Source organism: Apodemus sylvaticus, chromosome 19 (genome assembly GCF_947179515.1).
Source record: "Apodemus sylvaticus chromosome 19, mApoSyl1.1, whole genome shotgun sequence".
NCBI lineage: Eukaryota > Metazoa > Chordata > Mammalia > Rodentia > Muridae > Apodemus > Apodemus sylvaticus.
Window position 1 is genome coordinate 46,269,767 of NC_067490.1, and position 22,542 is coordinate 46,292,308.

A 22,542-nucleotide genomic window follows, 5' to 3' on the forward strand; every position below is an offset into this window, starting at 1 on the left:
CTGATACATATATACATATATGATATATATACAGTCTCACTATGGAGCCCTGGCTAGCCTAGAACTGGCTATGTAGACCAGGCTGCCCTTGAACCTAGGGCACTTCTGCCTCTGCCTCCTCAGTGCTGGTAAGTACCACCAACTGTTCTGGCTCAAAATCAGAGTCTCTAAATCACAGGAGATTTGGCACTCAAAGGAGTCTGCAGCTAAACCTTCTGTGGCTAAAAGCATCTTGTCTTGCAGTGTGAACAATTTCTTTGTCTTTATAGTTCATTTACATAACGTGAACTTAAACAAATACCAACTATGAATTTTGAAAGCTCACGTGAATTTTAAAAACCATTCCTGAGTGTAAAATGTAGGTAACAAGCCGTTTATCGTTTTCATATTAATTATCTTAATGCTACTTTTTTCTTCCCAAGGGATTGAATTTAAGGTTTTGTATTTTTTTTTTTATGATTAACAAGGACTTCACCACTTGTTTTGTCTAATCAGAAAGGGCAAGACGCTAGACATGCTTGAGTAGGTAGCACCCGAAGGGCAGCAGAGCGGCCCTCACCTGTGATCCCAGGACTTGAGAGGTGGGTGAGGTCAAGAAGTTACAGGTCAGTTTGCTATACAGCACCGAAAGCATCGTCACACCGACAATTTTACATTAGCAGTGAGGAGAAAGAATTGATAGCATATTATTTAATGTTGTGGTTAAGAGTATGTATTCAAATAACCAGACTGTTAGGTCGTGTATGTGGCTCCGAAGTAGAGCACTAGCCTAGCATTAGGGATGAGGCCTGGCTCCTATCCCTAGTCTAAAGGAGAGGAGAAAAAAAAAAGATACCGGATTCTCTGGGTTCACATTCTTGCTTAATGTGACCATAGCAACTTACAATTTGGCTGTGCCTCATACAGTTGTCCTCCCTAAAATTTACCAGGGAATAGCATTATCTTTAAAATGGCACAAAAGATTAAGTGAGCTAATATGTGAAATGCACTCATGCCAGTGAATTTTCAATCCCGGAGCCAAGAAACGAGAAGGGGGAGCAAACAACGTTTCATTCCATTCTCACGGCAGGCATCCTTATGTAGAAGCTTCTGTCTGGATTTTTCACTGAAACCCTGGCACTTCGGCCAGGGAGCTGAGGGAAGCAGGGCTCAGCCCCACCGATCGACTCCCGTTCCAGCTCTGCGGGGGTCGCTGCGGAGCGAGAGGGGCCGCCCTCCCCAGTCCGCAGCCCCCACCGAGGGCCTAAGGCGCACGGGAACCAAAGGCTTCCCGACGATCCTGCGCCACGGCCCACGATCTCACTGCAGACTCCCGACACAGATATTTATTTACATACGCTTCACCCTGCGCTGGGCCGGGGGAAACGCTACAGAGACCCCGAGAGCGCCAAGATCGAGGGCTAGAGGAGGGCCAAAGGGCGGACACAGACGCCCAAGGGCAGAGGCTTCCATCCATCCCTCGCCTTCCGGTCATCACCAAGGCTCCGCCCCTTTGGGGGGAGGTCTCAGCTGTGCCGTAAAGTAAAGAGCACACTTTGCCGCTCACCAGCCCGCCCCTATCTTTACGGCAGGCCGCATTTCATGCCTCCAATATGGCGTCCCCCATGTAGGCACCGGTTGTGCTTTCTACCGCAGATGGCCAGTGTAGTTCTGAGCAGCTGCTAGGGTTACGCCAGTCTGCGCTACATAAGCAGCAAACTTTATTCCTGGTTACGGCTCCAGAAAGCCACACTTCTCTGGGGGCTTGGAATCGCCGTTTCCTTGTAGATTCTGAAAGTTTCTCCTCAGCCCTTGTTTGTTTCCCGTGTCATTTCTGGACACCTTTCTCAGGTCCCTGACCCTCTCAGACTCAAAGTATGAGCCTCCGGCAGCTGCTGTTGCGCCTGTCCGGTTATCTCGGGGCTTCTGGTCCCCCAAATCGCCAGTGGTGGTACTTCAGATCCCTCGACACCATCTCCTCCGTAGGCTCCTGGCGTGGTCGGTCCTCCAGGTCTCCAGCCCATTGGAACCAGGTGGTGTCCGAGGCAGAGAAGATCGTGGGCTATCCCGCGTCCTTCATGAGCCTCCGCTGCCTGCTGAGCGACGAGCTCAGCAACATCGCTATGCAGGTGCGGAAGCTGGTGGGGACCCAGCACCCTCTGCTCACCACTGCCAGGTGAGCGACCCCTTCCCCCACCGACCCAGGTGACCCACTCGCCTTTTTTTAAAAAAGTTATTCTGGTTAGGACACTCATGGGAACTCTGGGTCTGGCCAGTTCTTTTATTCTTTATTTCGTTTGCACTTTTACGATACTTCTTGGTGTCCCTTTAACATTCTTCTGCTTGCCTCAGGATAAATGGTTTACTTAAAAGAAAAACTTGAATGCGTTTTACAGTTTCTCTTAACTTTTAGACATGCGGCTGCTTCATGACATGTCAAGGATATCAAAGATGTATACGTAGTCACATTCAAGAAGTGCTGTTTTAAAAGTGGAATAGAGCCGGGCAGTGGTGGCTCATTCCTTTAATTCCAGAGCTTGGGAGGCAAAGGCAGTCCGATCTCTGAGTTCGAGGCTAGCCTGGTCTACAGAGCAAATTAAATTGTTCGCCTACGAAAAATTAAGACAAGAGAAACAGGCAGAATAGGCAGCTTTTAACTAATATCCAAGTATTGGACTATCCAGGTTGAAGTCAGTATCCTCAGACGCTTTTACCAGTTAATGCCAGACTAGTGTTAAATTTGCTATTAGAGTTTTTAAGAAAAACATTTATCACTTAAAAAGACAACTCATACCACATGTTTTGTAGTTTATTTCAAGTCCACAGAGAAGTTACTAGAAATTTAAATATGTATATATGTATGCATATCGTCAGCCACATGTCTAGCATTCTCTACAAATTCTAATATAATTACTTTGTCATGTATATTGTAAAATATATCTTGTAAAGGGGACCTTTTGCACAAGGTCCAGTAGGTTCCTGTTTATGTGAATATAGGAATGTGTGTATTTATCTTTATGTCTTTCAATGATAAAGCTAGCACTTAAACATAAAAAGGTTACTAGAATAAAAATAATATAAAGAGGATTGGGGGAGATGTCTTTGCCAGTAAAGTACTTGTTGAGCAAGTATTACGATCTGATTTTGAGCCCCAGCAACCCTGTACAAAGGCTGGAGGTTTGTAATACCAGCACTGAGGATGTAGAAACTGAAGATCCCTGCAGCTTGATCCCTAAACCAGCCAATCCCAGAGGGGTTATGCAAAGTGAAGAGTTTTTATCTTTCAGGGCTAAACAAGAAACTCTGTCTCAAACTTCAAGGCGAAAAAGCAAACAAGAGTTGGACAAAAAGATGATGGCAGGTGGGCTTGTGAATGTTCAAAGCCATTAGCAGAATTAGAGAAACGCAGATTTACATTATTGTGAGATCTGTCACAGTTATGAGGAGTGAAGTACAGATTTACAGTAGGACATCCCTACTGTGAAGAAACAGAAAAACTAGATTCGGCATGTATGTAAATCGGTATGGCCAATCTGGAAAATGGAAATTTCTTACAAGATTAAATTAAATAAGATTAAACTATACATCTCATTATCATACTTATAAACATCCTAAAGAAATAAATTATTATTATTATTATTAAATAATAAAAACTTGTCTATATCAGAAACTGTACAGGGATGTTTATAATGTTGAAAGTTGGCTGTAAAATTGCCAAAGTCTTGACAGCAAAGATAATTAAGAGGATGATACTTGGCATGGGTATTTGGGATAGACCCAACCTGACAACCAAAACGTCAGTTATTGGGCAATGGTTGGTTAAACTGTCATACATATATAACCATAAAATTCTATGTGATGGAGCTGGAGAGATGTCTCAGTCATTAGATTGAGCACAAGCTTGAGGGCCTGAGTTTAGATTCCAAGTACTGACATAAAATCTGGGTACCAAGAAAGAGTGTGTTCACATGGGTTCTGTGACCCAAGTGTCGGGGTGCAGTGTGGAGACAGGCTGTCCTCTTGAACATAATGACCAGCCAGTCTACATAATTAATGAGTTCAGTAAGAGACCTTGTCTCAAAATATAAGGTGGAGCAAGATAAGGAAGACACTTTCACCTCTTGCCTCACATTTATTTATTTATTTATTTATTTATTTATTTATTTATTTAGGTTTTTTTCAAGACAGGGTTTCTCTGTGTAGCCCTGGCTGTCCTGGAACTCACTTTGTAGACCAGGTTGGCCTCAACAATCCACCTGCCTCTGCCTCCCAAGTGCTGGGATTACAGGCGTGTGCCACCACCGCCCAGTGTCTCTTGCCTCACTTTAACACACCTGTTAAAATCTGCACATGCCCTCCCAAATACAAGTGCAATTTTATTTTTTTTTAAACAAAAGAATATTGATATCACTGTGTACAACTGAATGAATCCCAGAGGGGTTATGCAAAATGAAGAGTTTATATCCTTTAAAAAATTAGGAGTTACCATGTGACTCAGCCATTCTACCTCTAAATATATTTCCAAAAGAATTGAAAACAGAGTCTCAGATATTTATATATTTATGTTTCTAGTATCGTTTACAATAGGCAGAAGGTAGAAGCAGATCATGTATTCATTAGTGGGTAAATCTATTAATGAATTGTGGTATACGCACACATTGGAATGTTTTTTCAACCTTAAAAGAGTGACATGTTCCAACAGAGATGAATCTTGAGAGTATATGGTTAATGAAATGAGCAAGTCATTAGAAAACACATACTGTGTGGTTCTGCTTACTTTAGCATCCCTAGGAGTCAGACTCAGAGAAAAAGGGACAGCAGGCAAGCTGGCACTACTGAGCTATGGGCACTTCAGAATGGTCAGTTTGAGCGCTTCATCAGTGTGCTATGTTTTAAGGCTTTGTAAGACAGGGTCTCACTATAACCCTGACTGGCCTGGAACTCCCAGTGACCCGTCCTCCTGCCTTGCTTTCTGAGTGCGGCGATTAAAGCTACTATACTCAGCTGACTAACACAGTTTTTTGTTTTTTGTTTTTTGTTTTTTTAAGAACTCAGTTTCATGTGTTTATATTCTGTATAATATTCATTTGTACAATGTGGTTTATTATTTTTATATTACTATTATTCATTTATTTTGTTCGACTTGACACAAGCTGAAGTCCTCTGGAAAGAGAGCTGTAGTGTCAATAAGAAAGCCGATAGCCAATGAGCTGAGGCAGGAAATCGGAGGTGGGACACCGGCAGGAAGAGAGGATTCGGAGAATAGTAAGAGATAAAAGAGAGACACCGGGAGAGATGAGAGGGGAGACAGACCAAGGAGTCAGATATAAACCAGCAGATTGATGAACTCGGAGAGACGCTGAAGAGACAGGAAGGAAGAAGCAGCCCAGGACTGAAGGAGAGGTAACTAATCAAGTGGTAGACGTAGAAGAGTTTAAATGGGTTAAATAGGAGCTAGTCAAGAGCTTATAGCCTATGCACTTAATAATAAATATTTAGTCTCAGAGTTGTCATTCAGGACTGGGAAGGAAAAAAATGGTATAATGTTTTTACAGAGAACCTCAGTTGAAAAAATGCCCTTATCAGGTTGGCTTGAAGGCAAGACTGTGGCATATATTCTTGATTAGTGATTGATTAGTGTTGGCCCACTAGGGTGGACCAACACCCTGGGCAGGTGCTTCTTGGTTGTGTAAGAAAGAAGAAGGCTGAGCAAACCATTGGAAACAAGCCCACAGGCAGCTGCCTTCCATGGTCTCTGCCTAAGCTCCTGCCTCCAGATTCCTGCCTTGGTGTCCCTCAGAGTGATCATGCCTGGGATAGTAAACCAAATAAACCATTTCCTCAGAAAGTTGCTTTTGGTCAGCATTCTGTCACAGCAATAGGAGCCAAACTAAAACTAGCAGCATTTATATCATTTTTAAAATGTGAAAGACTGCAGAGCTGGAGAAAGATAAGTGATTTCGAAAGTCTGGGAAGCAGGGACGAGCAGAACCCATGCTGAGGGAAGTGTAGAGCCTTGTGATGACGGTCCACAAGTCTAGACGAGGGATAGAGCTGCAGAGAACTGAATATGGGGTTGAAAAACTGCTGGACTTGGAAATAGAATAAGGTGGTTTGGGGGTAGGATTTTAGAATTACGCTACAAGTAAAGTTTTGTCACCATGGAGTGGTCCAAGGCACAGAGAACTCTATCCTATTTCTGCAATGGATCATCTGTAATTATTTCTTTAAAAAAAACTTAGAGATACATGTAGACATGTTCATTCCCAATCCAGGGTTTCTACCCCACCTTAATCATCCAGTTCCTGGATAAAAGACACACAACTTTTATTATTTACAATAAGCCTTAACTTAGTAGAAAACATCTTTAAATGCTCCATTCTGTGAGTCTCCGAGGTTTTGAAGACATCTATTTATTTTTTAGATGTTTACATCTGAACAAGCAAATGTTGCATGTTTCCAGCTACCTATTATTTGTACAACCCAGGATGTATATTTCTGTGATAATACAGACTAGTATCTGATGAGACCGAAAGCTTGATTGACTGAATGTTAACCTGAATTACTAATTATCCTAAACTGTTTAGAATAGTACCTATTAAAAGGAATGGGATTAATTCTTGGTGGACTGAACCTGTAAGCCAGCCCCAATTAAATGTTGTCCTTATAAGAAGTTGCCTTGGTTATCGTGTCTGTTTACAGCAGTAAAACCCTAACCAAGATACTATCTAAGAGTAACGAAAGTAATCTTAAATTTTGTATCAATATACAAAGATTTATACCCATGAAAACCTTAAACCCGTATCAATATACAAAAATCTGTATCAGTATAAGAAAATATAACCTCAATTCTCAAAATATAAAGATCTCTATCAATGTAAGATTATGGCTATAAGAGTTATTTGTTTATGAGTAGATTTAAAAATCCATTTGAATTTGTCTAATTTCTTTTTAACCCTACTATATCCCCCTTTTTTCTTTTCAACACCCTTTCCTTTACCTAAGTAAGAAGGATAGAGAAGAGGAAAGGAAAGATAGAAGTTTCTGTGAAATTTCTTAGAAAAGTCTAAGCTTCCTATTTAGTTTCCTCCCTGTCCAAAACTATAATTATTTGTGCATTATTCCTTAAGATGACAACATATCTATAATTTATAAAATAACCAAAACCATCCACCCCAATTTAAAGGATTGGAACTACAGGCTTATTATAATTGCCTCCTGCTGAATTGGGGCAAAGAATTCCTGTTTGGGGGCCCAAAAGGAAATTGGAAAAATGGTTAAGTCAAAATAAAGCCATCTGGCTTCATTAGTTGCCCAGTCTTTACATGTTGAGAAAGTTCAGGGCTTAACTGAAGTCCTAACTGGAAAAGGCTAAAGGCTGGATGAACCCAGGTCATCAGGGATTAGCAGTCTTTCCTGAAGGAGTTCTGGAAGCAGGTCTTTTCAGCATCCCCGAGGGTGAATCTTGTCAGGGCTGCCCTCTTGGTGTTTCAGTCTCTAGTATATTAATCTTACAACCAATATTCAGTTCTATAAATATATCTGTATGGAATGTGCAAGATGCATAGATCAGTCAAGGATGAATTTTTGCTCCTTGTTTATAACTATCTTGTCTTCAACACCATCAGAGATTTGAAAAGGAATGAATGGTATTTGGGTATGCAGGAAGCATAGGGATGCAGATGAAAGACAACTGTCTTTTTTATAGGTTAATTTGATAAATAACCAAAGTGTAATAAATCTTCATTCATGCCATATGAAAGGGTGGCATGATGAATTCTGAGGACTCTGTTGCCAACAAGACTCATTGACTGTATATAACTGGAGCCCTGGCTAGAGTCATTTTCATGTCTCAGCCAGGTTCAGGTTTGTTCCCACGTAGAGGGATCAGCTGATTATGCTACCTGTCCTGTTTGGTCTTCTTGATTGTTTTCCTTCCTGACTGAAGCCAAGATCTTCAGAGGGTCTTCCTCTATCAGATTTGATTATTACTTTGGAAGGAGTCTAAAGCCTCTTTTTCTTTCCTGTTAACACAAATACAGAACCCCTCTCCCAGAATACCATGTCCTTGGCCTGGCAGCCTGAAGTATAAAATCTGAAGTGTAGACTGATTCAGTTTTGCAGCCTCTTTTTTATTTAGGTCTGCTCTTCTTAGGTCTCCTCTCTCACAGTGTTTGTTATACAATTATAACCACTGAACTTACTACTACCTTCATTTTGATAATTAAAACAACTAAGACAATTATTTTTATTTATTAAGATACCTCCATATAGAGTTACTTCAGTTGTGGTAAGGTAGCCACTGGGCGAGAAATGCCCTAACTATCTACAGGCAAAATGCTGTCCAAAAAGGACAAATGGATGCAGGATACTTTACTGCTAAGCATTGCCAAGACAGGGTAAGCTAGTCCTTCATAATTCCTGCTTCACCTGGTGCTGGTGGGGGTCTGTCAGTTGTTCTGGGCCAGAAGGCTGAAGATAGATGCTCCCACGTTAAAGGGAATACTAGGGACTGTCCAGGCAGTAAGCTATCTCCATCATTTCTATGATTTTTAGAAGTTGCATCCCTATGCTTCCTGCATACCTAAATACTATTTATTCCTTTTCAAATCTCTGACGGTGTTGAAGACAAGATAGTTATAGTCTCACAATTAAACTTAAGTTGTTTAGCATTAAGGAAGGTGTTCTAGATTCCAAAAAGTTGGGTTTTGGATATAATTCAAGTAAAAATCAAAGATAATTGAGATGCAGAATTGTAAACTCATTAAGTTAGTATAGCTGATAAAATACTTTATCTAAATTGCCAAATAAAATGGACTGAACATTATAAATGTATATCATACCTTATTGTTATAATAGATAATTGTTATTACATACATAATTGTTATAATTGTATTCAATTTATATCTGAGAGAAAAAGAGGTTTTTATTGGACTAAAAAGGGGAATTGTTGAGATTTGGTCTTTTATAGTGTCTTGTAATGCTAAGTGCGGGCCCCCAAGACCTGGTTGTTTCACAGGTCTTGCATTTAGACACAAGAGACCTTAACCTCAAGTTATTTCTGATTGGTGAATAAAGATGCTGACAGCAAATAGCTGGGCGGAAGAGACATAGGCAGGTTTTAGGGTTCTTGGACCTGGAGGGTTGGTGGCAAACCACAAGGGAGAGAAGAAGGTGAGGAGGAAGAGAAAGTCTCTGTGGGATAGGCGTCAAGAAAACATGGCTGGCCAATTGTAGTTAAGAGCAGCCCAGATAACATAGTAAGGAATAAATTGGGTTTATCAATAGGAAATAGATTTTAATAGTATATTGTAAATATGAAGGTTGCGTGTGTCTTTTATCCAGGAACTAAATGGTCAAAGGCAGGGTAGAAACTCTGATTGGGATTAAACATTTCTACAACAATACATCACTTCAAATCAAGGCATAGTGGGGACAAGAGAAGACTAGGAGGGAAAAGGGAGAGAAGGGGAGAGAGGAAAAGGCTCAGGAGATGACCAACTTGTGTCTCTAACTTCAGTTCTGAAAGCACACAGCATGTGACTCCAGGCAGCTAATTTCATCAGTGAAGTAAGAGGTTTTCCAAGATGATTTCCAATGGTATGGCCAGCTCTAAACTGTCTGGAAAGTATGGCTGGACCTAGATTTGGCTTGTAAGAAAGCCTTTCTCAGCGAAAAGAATTAAATACAGTGATGTAATGCAAATATGGTTCTTTCTCCACAATTTAAAAATCTTAAAAGCTCAGAAAACCATATATTTTCAGACTCAACTTCATCTTAATGGATGTGAGACTTTTCAGCTTTTATTCATCCCCATGAATGTGAATATTCACTCAGTTGCAAAAATACTAGTGTTTCAATACAGGATCAGTTTAGTTCTTGCCTGAATGTAGAGTTAAACGCAGTTTTCTAAAATCAGAAGAGTTATATTCTGAAAGATACTTGTTTTCAACGGTGTGGAGGTTTGAATAAAAATGGCCCCCATAGGCTCAGATATTTGAATATTAGTCATCAGGGAGTGGCACTATTTGAGAAGGATTAGGAGGTGTGGCCTTGTTGGAGGAAGTGTATCACAAGAAGTGGGCTTGAGGTTTCAAAGCCCATGCCAGGTCCAGTCTCTCCGTCACGCTCTGTCTCTCTGTGTCTGTCTCTCTGTGTCTGTCTGTCTGTCTCCCTCTCTCCCTGCAGATCAGGATGTAGCTCTAAGCTTCTGCTCCAGTGTCAGGAGTGCTGCCATTCTCCTCACAGTGGTAAAAGTAGACTAAGTCCCTGAAATTGTAGCAAGCCCCCAGTTAAGTGTTTTCCTTTATAAGAATTGTCTTGGTCATGGTGTCTCTTTATAGCGGTAAATCAGTTGTAAGACAAGGGGCTTTGGATGAGGGCCTGGTCGTGGTGTCTCTTTTCAGTGGTAGATCAGTGACTTAGACAAGGTGCTTTGAATGAAGGCCTGTGGACCTATTCAAGCTGGACAGTGGTCTGTGGGAATGCCCAGGTGGGCTGTTAGTGTGGGAGAAACTAAATGTAGTCACGGTGAGTTGGTCTCTCTCTTCCTGACAGCACAGCTGTGCCCTGTGGTTTCTTTGCTACCTGTCTAATTCAATTCTGTACCCACTTCTGCATAATGCATATTTTATTCATTTATATTTGTCAATCATTCATATTTAAGTATTTTTAGCTTTTTAAGTTTACTTAGTATACTATTGTATTAGTTAGTTTTTGTTGCCAAGTTGGCACAAGCTGGAGTCGCCGGGACAGAGGGAACCTCAATTGAAGAATTGCCTTGATCAGATTGGCCAGCGGGAGGGTCCAGCATACTGAATAGCTCAGCACCATCCAGGCACATGGACCTGGACTGTATACACAAGTTAGCAGAGTATGCCTTTAATCTTAGCACTCAGGAGGCAGAGGTAGGCAGATTTCTGTGAGTCAAAGCCATCCTGGTTTACATAGTGAGTTCCAGGGCAGTCAGGGCTACAGAGTGGGACTCTGACTCAAAAATAAACAAACAAGAAGAGAAGCAAGCCAGCTAGAAGAGAACCAGCCTGTAAGCAAGCCAGTAAATAGCATTCCTCCATGGTTTTTGCTTCAGTTCCTGCCTCAACTTCCCTTAGCAATTAACCTGGAAATATAAAAGGAAATAAACCTGATTATTCCTAAGTTGTTTTTGGTCATGGTCTTTATCACAGTGAAAAAAAAAGAAATCAAACTAGAGTAACTGTCTGCTCTAGACAGATCTAGAGCTTGAATGCTTCTGAGATCTTATGGACGGTGCTTGGTCATCTAAAAAATGGCACAGACGCCTCTTGCTGTGCAACGAACTGTTGAATGTGTCAGTGTAGCTGACTTCTTTGAGTGGTGTAGCCCTATTTTCTTTCATTTTTCTGGACACATTGGGTTTTTAGGATTAAGTATTTATTTTTAGGATTAAAATTTGTTTAAATACTTTGCGGTTTTGCTCTTGCCTCCAAATGCTCTCTAATTTAGATTCAGATAGGTAGAACTCATTAGTAGTCCATCATAGGAGATAAAGTCTGGCTTTACTCTCTTCTCTTAGAGGGCATTGATGGCTTAGAAGAGACCATGCGTTCTACTCCTGTTATTTGGCTCTCTAGAGAAACTGTTAGGTTTTGTTTGTTTGTTTGTTTGTTTTTTATATGGTAGAATTCATTAGAGTCCTTTCAATTTGTTATTAAGAAATTTAATTTTAGTCGTCCATGTTTATGAAAGGCCCTTTCTAGTTTCAGTTCCATAATTACTAACTAAAAACCTGTATTTCTTACAAAGAACTTTTTCTTGGATGACTAGGAGAAAATTATAAATTTTAATTCATTCCACAAATATTTGAGGTATTCTGGGCATGGGGTGTAAAACATGAATAAGACACAGTTGTGGCCGTCCAGGAATTCATGCGAGACGGTGCAGTGAGTAGACGCTCTGGACTCAGACTGGCTTCGCGTTCTGGTCCTACAGACCACTGTGGTCTTAGGCAGCTCCCTTCTGCTCCCCGTGCCCTGGCCTCCTTTCTCTGTAAGTAAGGATGAGTGGTACGTAGGTCAGTGTTTCATGAGGTTGGAAGAGTTACTATGGATCACACACAGATCTCCAGACGGTAGCCTTTGTCATTACTATGAGAAATCTGTTCTAGTAAGAACACAAGCCCAGCCTCAGAGTGCCTGGAGAGAAAAGTAGCATGTGTGACCCAGCATGCTGGACAGACAGACAAGGAGAAGACAATGTCATTCTGGGGACATGGGTGGTTTCTAAAGGTAAAGTGGCCTCTGAGTTGACTTGTGTTGGATGAGAAGGAAATGGTTGGAGCAGGATACTAGAGACATGGGAATTGCCTGGCAGAGTCTAGGACAAGCTGCAGTGGTCCGGGCGAACATGGAACAGGGTGAACAGAAGGAGAGGCCAGAGTGCGCTGCGGCCGTGGTGGAGATGGTGATGACGGGCTTGCTGCTCCTCTACTGTGACCAACCAGAAACTAGGCGGAGCACAGACGACAACTGTGCTGTTGCTTATAATGAAATATCAAATGTTAGATCCCCAAAGGAAGCACTCTTTCTCCACGATGTTTCAGAACCCCTCCAATGGGATGCCCCTCCACTCTACTTCCTGTGCATCTCTGCCCGACCTCCTGCCTTCCTCTACTCTGCTTTTTCCTGTTTTCTCCCTGTAACGGTTGCTTGCTCCACCGCTTCACCTATGGTTGACTTTATTTAATCCTGGTTAAAATAAACAGAAAACTCTTGGATTAAAAAGCTAAGCCACACCACAGCTAGAAACAGGGTTTTCCAGTAAACAAGATAATCTTGGGGTTCATAGTATGATCAAATATTCTGCACCATTGTATTTCATTTTTTATTGCTGAAGACTCTTGTTTGTAGCTTCTCTCAGGGTTTCTGTTGCTCTGATAAACACCATGACCAAAAGCAGCGTGGGCAGGAAAGGGTTTACTTCATCTCACAGGTTACAGTCCACCACGAAGGGAGTTAGGGCAGGGATTTGAGGCAGGACCTAAATCCGAAGTCAGGAGGAGTGCTCCTTCCTGGCTTGCTCCTTACAGCTCACTCAGCCGAATTGCTTGCTTGTGTTTTTCTTCTTTAATTTTTTAGAGATAAGGCATCACTGTGCGGCCAGTTTTGAAATCATAGAAATCTGCCTGAAAGGTGTATGCACCACACCTGGCTCAGCTTGCTTGCCTTGTATGATTTAGGACCACTTGCCCGGGCATAACACTGTCCACAGTGGCCTGGGCCCTTCAACATGATTATTAATCAAGGAAATGCTCCATAGACTTGTGACAGGAAGTGTGATGGAAGAATTTTCTCAATTGAGGTACTTCTCAGATTGACAGAAAACCATTCAGGACAGGCTTGTACACTGCAGATATAAAACAGCTTGTTTACCTATATGCCATCTATGAAGATCAAGACTGTCTCTAGTTATCTATGTGCCATCTATGAAGATAGAGACTGTCTCTAGTTACCTGTGTGCCATATATGAAGGTAGAGACTATCTCTAGTTACCTGTGTGCCATATATGAAGGTAGAGACTGTCTCTAGTTCCCTATGTGCCATATATGAAGGTAGAGACTGTCTCTAGTTCCCTATGTGCCATATATGAAGGTAGAGACTGTCTCTAGTGTTTGGCTACTTTTAATGAAGCATCTGTGAACCAAATAAAGTTGATTTAAGAGATAAAAAGTTGGGACCAGATTTTGAGGTGATTTTTTTTTTCATATTGCCTTAAGAAGATCTAATCTTCTCCCACTGCCAGTAAGAGGTATATGACCAGATGAGCCTTTTAAAAGCTGGCTTTGGCAGCTGTAGAGATCATAAATTGTAGAAAAGATAAGCTGTGTGCAGGAGGACCTGGAGGAAGACTGCTATAGTTTATTTAGTTCTTCTTTAGCTGCTGGCTAAATGTGTCCCCTAATGGCCAGGTCCTGTGCTTATCACAGAGAATATAAAACCCACCAGACATTGTTGGTCACTTTGGCCTACTCCTCAACAAGATTTCTAGTTAAATAAGAGACATATAAAGCTATCAGTGCAATATGATACTGCATGTTTGTTATCATTTCCATGTTTAAAATTAAATGATTTTTTAATTTTGAAAAGAAGAATGGTTCTGGGGTCAGGGGTGTGGAACTGAGAGGTCACAGTTACTCCTGAGTGTTGACACTCTGGAGTCCTGTGAGAGGCAGTCTGGCCCTTCTTGCATCATAAACTTAATCCACATGAGTTCCCGTGCATGCCAGCAGCGTGTACCACTCTGAGCCCTGCATCCTTTGGCCAGTTGGGTGATAAATAGATATATAGATATATTTCATAGAGTAGGAGAAAAAAGTTCCTTTTAGGAGAAATAAAACATTGCAAGAGAAAAGGTACCATGTCTTTTGCTTGAATTTACTGTGCCCTGCTTTTTTATTGTGTAGATAATTGAAAAGATGCCCATCTAAGCTGATGTGGCTAGTCCTCCGTGCCCACTCTAGAGAGGTAGCTCCCCACCAGGCTTACGGCCGCTGAGTGCTATCTGATCTGACTGATTGCGCCTCCCTCGCCTCGCCTGCTGTTTAGACTGGGCGTCACCATAGCTTGACCAACTTGCAATGTGCCCGTGTGGACAGAGAACAGAGCAGGGCAAAGCATCGCCTTGAGGCCTTGACACAGGAGCAGTGGCCGTGCCTGCCTTTTCAACTTTCCCTTTGTCTTCCTCCAGCGCTGAACTCAGGGCACCAGTGCCTCCCCGTCCAGGGACTGTGGTTCTTGACCTTCTTTGTCGCCAGGAGTGGCCATGTGATTAACTTTAGCAAAATAAAATAAATAAAGGAGTAAAGAAAAATTGTAGAAATACTCAAAAGGAGTTAGGGGCTCTCTCCTGCTCCCCCAGCTTCCTCGTTCATCCTGCAGCTGTGGCTTCTGCTGTGGTAGCTGGGTGACTGGAGGAGGCTTTGAGTGCAGTCTTGTGAATGGATTATAGGAAGCATCCTTGTGATCTCCACATAGTTCTGCTGGCCTCTCTTCAGCCTGCTTTTACAGGAAAAAGTCTTACTGCTTGTACTGGTAGTTGGAATTTTAGGTTACAAACAGTAATGCTGGGTTATAGCTAAGTATACACCAAGTGAGGATCTTGGGTTATAGCTGCAAATGGCCGTGACCTCAGCTAGCTGGGACTCTTTGTTTGGTGGGTTGATTCTTAGCCTCGTCGTGAAAGGTTTAATCATATATGGCCTGGCCCAGAAGTTTCCCAGTTTCCCAACAGGGTGGTTCCTGTGGGAGCCCAGCCCATGTAGTCATGGGCTGTTTTACCATAACGTAAGCCAGTTGCTTCTGGAAGGAGAATGCATGTTTAGAACACAGAAGTCCTTGATTACCTCGAGAAGTACTTGAGACCTAATCATGGTCTCATTCATCTGGGGCACCATTGAGTTGTGTGTCATGTGAACATGCAAGTAAGTTTACAGGTTGTTGTATTAGTATAACAAAGAAATCACATATAAACAGAATCAATGCCTCTGCTAAGGAGTTTGACAAATTGCTAACATATCTGTTGTGAGGCGCCACCAGAGTCCACCCTTTTTGAGTAAATGTCTCATCTGGAGGACTTAACATTTGAAGGATACTTAGCAGTGATGCCACCAAGTTAGCCTTCCAACCCTGTCAGAATTGCCACAGAATTGCCAATTGAGAACAGCCATTTTGTCTCTTGCAGTGAGGTAGTTGAACACAGATATTTTCAGGTGCTGTCCCATTCCACAGATTCACCCAAATTACCCTTCTGAAAACCACCTTGTCAGTGACTGTCTAGACATGTCCCATCTCAGTCGTGATCACTCAGCCAGTCTATTAGACATGTTCAAAATTGCTGCGTAAACCCTATCCCCAGACTGCTTATGAATCAGCATAATGAACAAGGGTATGCACAACTGCATAGAGAAGATTCGCCCTGTCCCCTGATTCTCAGGATGCCTCTAAATGCACGGCTGCTAACTCTGATACAGTGCTTGGGTTTTTCTGTAGCCAGGGCCCATTTGATTCCTTTCAAGGTTGGTACTCACACCACTCAGAGCTGTAGGAACAGTGAGGGCGAGATGGCTGTAGTAGGACACGCAGGAAAGGATCCATTTGGGCCTGCTAGAATTGACTCAGTGCATCTGATAATAACTAATGGTGAACAGCTTAACTCTATGGTCACCTCATGTTCCATCAGTCACTGGAGTCCCCCAGTGAGCTAAGAGCTGGTTCTCAAAGGAAGCAGCTCCTTCAGCTGCTTGTGAGATGGCTGCTGGCTTTTACGAAACCTTAGTGGTTAGGCTGTTTTTTATTAAGTGTCTTTTATTTATTTACATGGGTGCATACAACATCATTTTATATCAAAACCTTTAAAAAATTATCTGTCCAGTAAGAAAGTGAAGGAAGCGGGATTGTTCATACACAAGGTGCTCCACCCAGAACCTGTCAGTTCACTTTCCTGACAGACTTGCACAGAGGAACACAGTGATGGTCAGTGAACGCAACTTGATGCGTGTCTTTTTGTGTCTCTTGATACAGTAGAGAGCCGCTGTAGGGATGCTGACAGTGTGTCGGGCTGAGAAGTGGGATAACTGTGGGGGCTCTCAGGATGACTCCTGTGAGAGGGACTGACTCAGCATAGCCCTCTACATCCTGCCCGACTTACAGACCCCTTTCCAGTCCAACTGTTGGACCTGCACTGCCAATGGTTAAAAGAATATTTTTTGTTTATTCTTTGACAGTTTCATACATGTATACAATGTATCTTGATCATATTCATCCCAGCTCCTCCCAATTTTCCCATGTATTTATGTATATGTGTGGACATGCTTATGCCATAGTACATGCATAAAACTCAGAGGACTCTTGACTTGTGGGAGTTGCTCTCTCCTTCCCCCATTTGGTCCCAGGATTAAACTCAGGTAATCAGACTTGGTGGTCAGTGCCTGTACCCACTGAGCCACTTAGATTGTCTGATGCTAATAACTTTAAAAAGAAAATGCTTATATGTATTTTATGTCTGAGTGTTTTATATGCATGTATGTTTGCCACATGTATGTGTGCATGCTAGTGACTGTATAGGACAGAAAAGGGTGTGGGCTCAAAAGCAGTGAGCTGTCATGTAGGTGCTGCTTACTGAACCTGGGTCCTTTGTAAGAGGAATAAGTGCTCTTAATTACTGAGACATCTCTCCAGTCCCGTGCTCATAACTTTTATGGGCCAGTGAATTATTAAGGGAAGGGGGGGTTGTCTCTGCTGGGAAAGGAACCATAAAGAGGCTGTGAAAATTCAGTTCGGATTGACTTTGTCAACCTGGATCAAGCCCTCTAGAGGGTCTGATGCCAGGGCATTTATAGCCGGAATATTTAAACCCAGTAAAATTTGGGAAATGTTTTCTGATGTAATGCAATCCCAGAGGCACAAGAAAGCATAATTAAATTGAAACTCAACTCAGGGTACAAGTCATTTCTTCAAGAAGATGGGTTCAGGAGATAGGCCACTAATACTAGCTTAAAGGCCTAAGGAAAGGTCTGGCAATGATCTGGATCATATAGACAGTGTAGAGATCATTTCAGCTGTTGCCCACCTCTGATCCTAGTTGTGGAAACTTGGGTGAACCTCTGGCTATACATATACATAAACATATGTATATGTATACAATGTAAAGGTCATTTAGACTATTAGGTATTTCCTGTTGTGGCTGTGGGAGCTTGCGGAGCCCCTGGCTATAAGGGTCATTTAGACTATTAGCCAGGTCCAGTCAAAGGACCAACAGATACCACAGATCACCAGGCTATTAGTCACCTCCATTTCCCAGCTTTTGGGATTGAAGGATGGGTTTTATGACCATTCCTTTGAGAGGACAATCCTCTGTGCTTAATGTTCCTGGTTTCTCTGGAGATCTGTAGGCTCAAAGACTCTTGTGCTCGGCTCCCAACAGATTATTGTTTTTCTTTTGTTTTACTTTTTTGGGGGGGGTCAAGTTATGATTCATTTGGGGAAAGTATATGATCTATCTATTATAGATATAGATATATAGTATACACTCTCTTCTTCATCCAAGGAACTTCTTCAGGGGTCTTGGGTTTGAGTGAGAGTTTTGGCAGTTCAAGATAGTTCACTAGATCTGCAGTTGCTTTAGTTACATAAATAAAAACCAATCTTAGTGGGCTATCTGATGCTTGAGGTGCTATAATCTTAAATTATTTGTGTTCAGAATTTGACAAATTAGAATTCAGACATTTTTCTTATCTTTTTTTGGGGGGGTTGTTTTTTGTTTTGTTTTGTTTTGTTGTTTTTTGTTTGTTTGTTTTTTGGATTTTGGTTTTTTTCGAGACAAGGTTTCTCTGTAGACCAGGCTGGCCTCGAACTCAGAAATCCACCTGCCTCTGCCTCCCAGAGTGCTGGGATTACAGGCGTGCGCCACCACCGCCTGGCATAATGTAAAGTCTTGTTTGCAAGTTAGATGGCACCTATCTCTGCCTCCCAGAGTGCTGAGATTACAGGTATGTGCCACCACCACCCGGCTCAGACATTTTTCTTATCTTGCTCATTACTACTATCGTAATAGTTAGTCTCCATTATTATTGTGGTACATGATTGCTTTTTATTTTTAAAGACTTACTTACTTATTTATTTTATGTATGAGTACATTGTTGCTCTCTTCAGACACACCAGCAGAGGGCATCAGATCCCATCACAGATGGTTGTGAGTCACCATGTGGTTGCTGGGAATTGAATTCAGGTCCTCTGGAAGAGCAGACGTGAGTACTCTTAACCACCGAGCCATCTCTCCAGCCCACATGACTGCTTTTTATTATTCCATAGGGTTCAGAATCTTCTCCACAAGTACCTTTAAAGAGATGTAGTTTCTGTAGTAGAGTGCTTGTCTGTCTAGCATGAACAAAGCCCCGTGTTCATAAGGGTTCATACCAGAACCATATGCAACTGGATGTGATGGTGGCACTTCATGGTAATCCTAGCACTCAGGAGGTAGAGGCAGGAGGGTCAGAAGTTCAGGATTATCCTCAGCTGTATAAGAAGTTCAAGACGAGTGTGTGACATGTTAGACCTGTATCCAAGCAAGCAAGCAGGAAGTATCTTAACAGCTCATCAGCTGCAGCAAACATTTATCTGTACTTATGGTTCAAAGAAAAGTTCAAATAATGTGTGTGTAAAAATAGCCCAAGGACATGTTTCAAAATGAGTTCTGTGTGTTAATGCTCAGATGCTGCATACTTAATACAGGGTCTAGAAGTAAAACTGTGTGGCTAGATTTGCTTCTCCTGTGACTCACCTGGTTTGTTTTTTTGTTTGTTTTAACAGACCTTGTATTTTTTCAATTCTTGTGTACTGAAACTTCATCAAACAAATAGTTTAAAAATTACTATTCATCCAGATTCTCCTTAGAATGTTATTTCATTGGGTTCAAAGAGTTTTTTTTTTTTTTAAAGCAAAATGAATTGGATTTATTTCCAACATTGTGAGCGGAGAAATAGATCTAGTGAATGTTATACTCTAGTGTTTTGAATCTGCCAAACATTGATAATTTTTATGAACATAGTCTTGGTAGTGTTTATAATATTATAAGGGATTTGTGACATGGTTCTTGTCAGATTGTTAAAGATTACCAAGTCAAATTTATTGTTGGAAAGAAAGTGCCTGTCTTAGGGTTTGCATTGCTGTGAAGAGACACCATGACCAAGGCAACTATTACAAAGGCAAACATTTAATCGGGGCTGCCCTAGAGGTTCAGAGGTTCAGTCTATTATCATCATGCAGGAGCATGGTAGCATCCAGTCAGGCAGGGTGCAGGAGGAGCTGAGAGTTCTGCATCTTTGTCCAAGGAAGCCAAGAGCAGACTGAGCATCCTCAGACAGCCAGGAGGAGGGTGGCATTGCCCACCCCCACAGTGACACACTGTCTCCAACAAGGCCACACCTCCTAATAGTGCCACTCCCTGGGCCGCCAAGCATATTCAGTCCGCCACAGTGGCACTTTGGGTCATTGTTGACTTCTGTAACTCAGGCGATCTCTCATTCTTTTCTCTCCTCACTTAGGCTTCCTCCCCATTATTAGCTAAGTCATGATTCAAGACATCACAATAAGGACTGCTGGGTCCTAGGTCCCCATCACTGCTGGAGGACAGAAGAGAGGACCGTGTTCCAGTTTGAAACCCAGGAAATGTGACAGAAGGACTTACACATAACAGTGCCCTTGGCACCTGGAGCTATTTGCCCAGTAATATGGCAGTATTTCTGGGGAGATATACACCAAAATCTACTTATTCCAGAGAGGGAACTGATGACAAACCAAAATGAGGATACTGTCAGAGCCCAATCAGTGAACCAGTGAGTTTATTGAGGTTATTGACAGGGATATGGGTGAGGGGTTACTCATAGGAGCAGACATGACTCAAAGACAGCTGCATCACCAAAGCCCAACACAACCTGGATGATGGCTCCCAAATGCTAAGCACATGTCACACTCTATACAGCCCAAGGCAGCTCACCGTTGGAGAGTGTCCTTTCTACTTACAGATGCTTGGAGGGGGAGGGGTCTAGTGAATCTGTCAGTGTGGAGCGCTTATGAGCTTCCTTCTGAGTTTGAAGGAGCCCCCACAGGATGCACCCCTGTGTCCTAATGTGCGCCTTCTGAGAAGAACTGGGAGGCCGCTGCTGGGGAACGATGCACTGCACTGCCCCATTTCATGGTCACTGCCGCTCTGCACCAGTGACAGCCCAGGTCCTTCCTTCTGCAGTGGCGGCTGCTCTGCTCTGTGTGCTGAGTGGACAACCTCTCACGTCTTCATTTGACCTTGGTATCTTCTGATGTGCTACTGACTCCTAAAGACACCCTGAAGGAGCATGCAGCCCCGGTGACCCTTAGCCTGGGCTGCTTTATGCTGTTGCATGTTTAAAAGGAATACTGCTCAGTTTTCCAGAGCAATTTTATAGTTTATATAGACTTTTATTAAAAGCTTTATGTGTTCTTTTAAGTTGTCTTCTCACATTTTTCTTAAGGGATGACAACCGAGTATTCATGACATAATTTCATGAGTCTAAAGTGAGTGTATAAAAATTGGCACTACTAGACTTAGCATTTTAATCTAATACTACAGATTCTTGCAGTGTTCCCTGCTCAGCCTAGGGGGAACTGGGGATGGAACTTTTAATTTTTCGTGACTTTACTTGTTCATTGGATGAACTTTTCCATATACTTACTCGCGTTTCTTAGAATAACAGCATCTTTAAATGGTTAATTTGTTGAGGTAATATCTTTTGTCCCAAAGAGGCTAGCCTAGGACCTTAATGGTTTAATTTCTCACAAAATTATGTTTCTGGCCATCTGTGTCTGTGACCCAGTGAATTCCTGGTTGATATTATCTTGCCACCTGTCCAATGCTTCTGCCCTGTTTACGTAGCACCAAGTTGGGAATGCAGACTGATTTTAATTTATACTTGAAATTCTGGCTAATTTAAGTTTAACTTAATTATGGCAAATGTATACTATCTAAAAGGGCATTGCACTTTCGGGGGGCAGGCCTGGATAATGTTATGGATAAGATCATGGCCTCCTGCACCTACCAGTCCTTAATTTGCCATTTCCTAGTTGTACAATCTGCAGAATTCTTTGGGCCTGTTTCCTCGCTTGTGTTTATTCTGGCCTCACAGGATTGTAATGAGGATCACATTATAACATAATTATAAAAGCTTGGCTTTATGTGTTCCACAAATCAGCTGCCATTATAAGCTATTACTTATTATTATTATTGTTGTTGTTGTTGTTGTTGTTGTTGTCTAATAATTTCTTTGTGGTCTCTGGCTAGCCAACATCCTTCACCACTTTCCCTTGAAGGATAGTTAAGAACCCAGAGAAATAGTATAGATTAAACTTCTCTAGAAGCAGTGCTGTGTTGTACAAGGTGGAGATGAGACCCGACGAGAAGTTCCAGAGTGGCGGCAGGTAAAGTTTCATGGTCTACAAAAAGGACAGAGTCTGGGAAGCAGCAGGTCTGACTCCCCGGCTCAGGAAGCTTCAGATGTACTTAGGTTACCTGCTGCCTCTTTAGACAAGCTAGCCTCTCAGAACTACGGCTTTCTCAGTAAAGATGGTATAATGTTTCCATGCTGAGGACTACTGAAACTTACCTTGTAAGGCTCAGGCAGTGAGCCATACTTAGTTTCCGTTTTCTCATTCCTAACTAGAGACTTAACAAAATAGCCACCCTTTCTGAAACAAGATAATATTCTATCAATCCATTTAGAATTGAATAGACTAACTAACAAATCGGGAAGCTGAGGAGAGTAGGGGTGCCGGCTAGAGTGTGGCTTGAGTTAGAACTTTTTTAGTGGAAGTGGTTTGATTTAAAGAACTGAGTGTATGATATAGGTATAACTAGCTACTGTGAGGGTACAAAGCCCCAGCCCCGTAGGCACAATACTCATTTGGCTTTGTAAATTCTGGGTGGGTTAGTAATGAAGAAGGTTCTGCCGTGGGGGCACGGAAATGCATCTCATGGAGCTGTCCTTCAGAAGCTGATGGT

At 42.1% G+C, this 22,542-nt stretch overlaps 1 protein-coding gene across 1 annotated transcript in view; it reads left to right on the top strand.

The window, feature by feature from the left end:
- Positions 1–1,578: 1,578 nt before the first annotated feature.
- The window catches only part of Pdss2 (decaprenyl diphosphate synthase subunit 2), a 211,000-nt gene continuing 190,036 nt past the window's right edge, over positions 1,579–22,542 (top strand). Inside the window, exon 1 of the mRNA XM_052163777.1 lies at positions 1,579–2,155. Within this exon, the coding sequence (XP_052019737.1) occupies positions 1,857–2,155 (299 nt within the window). The 5' untranslated portion in view covers positions 1,579–1,856. The remainder of the gene's footprint in view (positions 2,156–22,542) is intronic.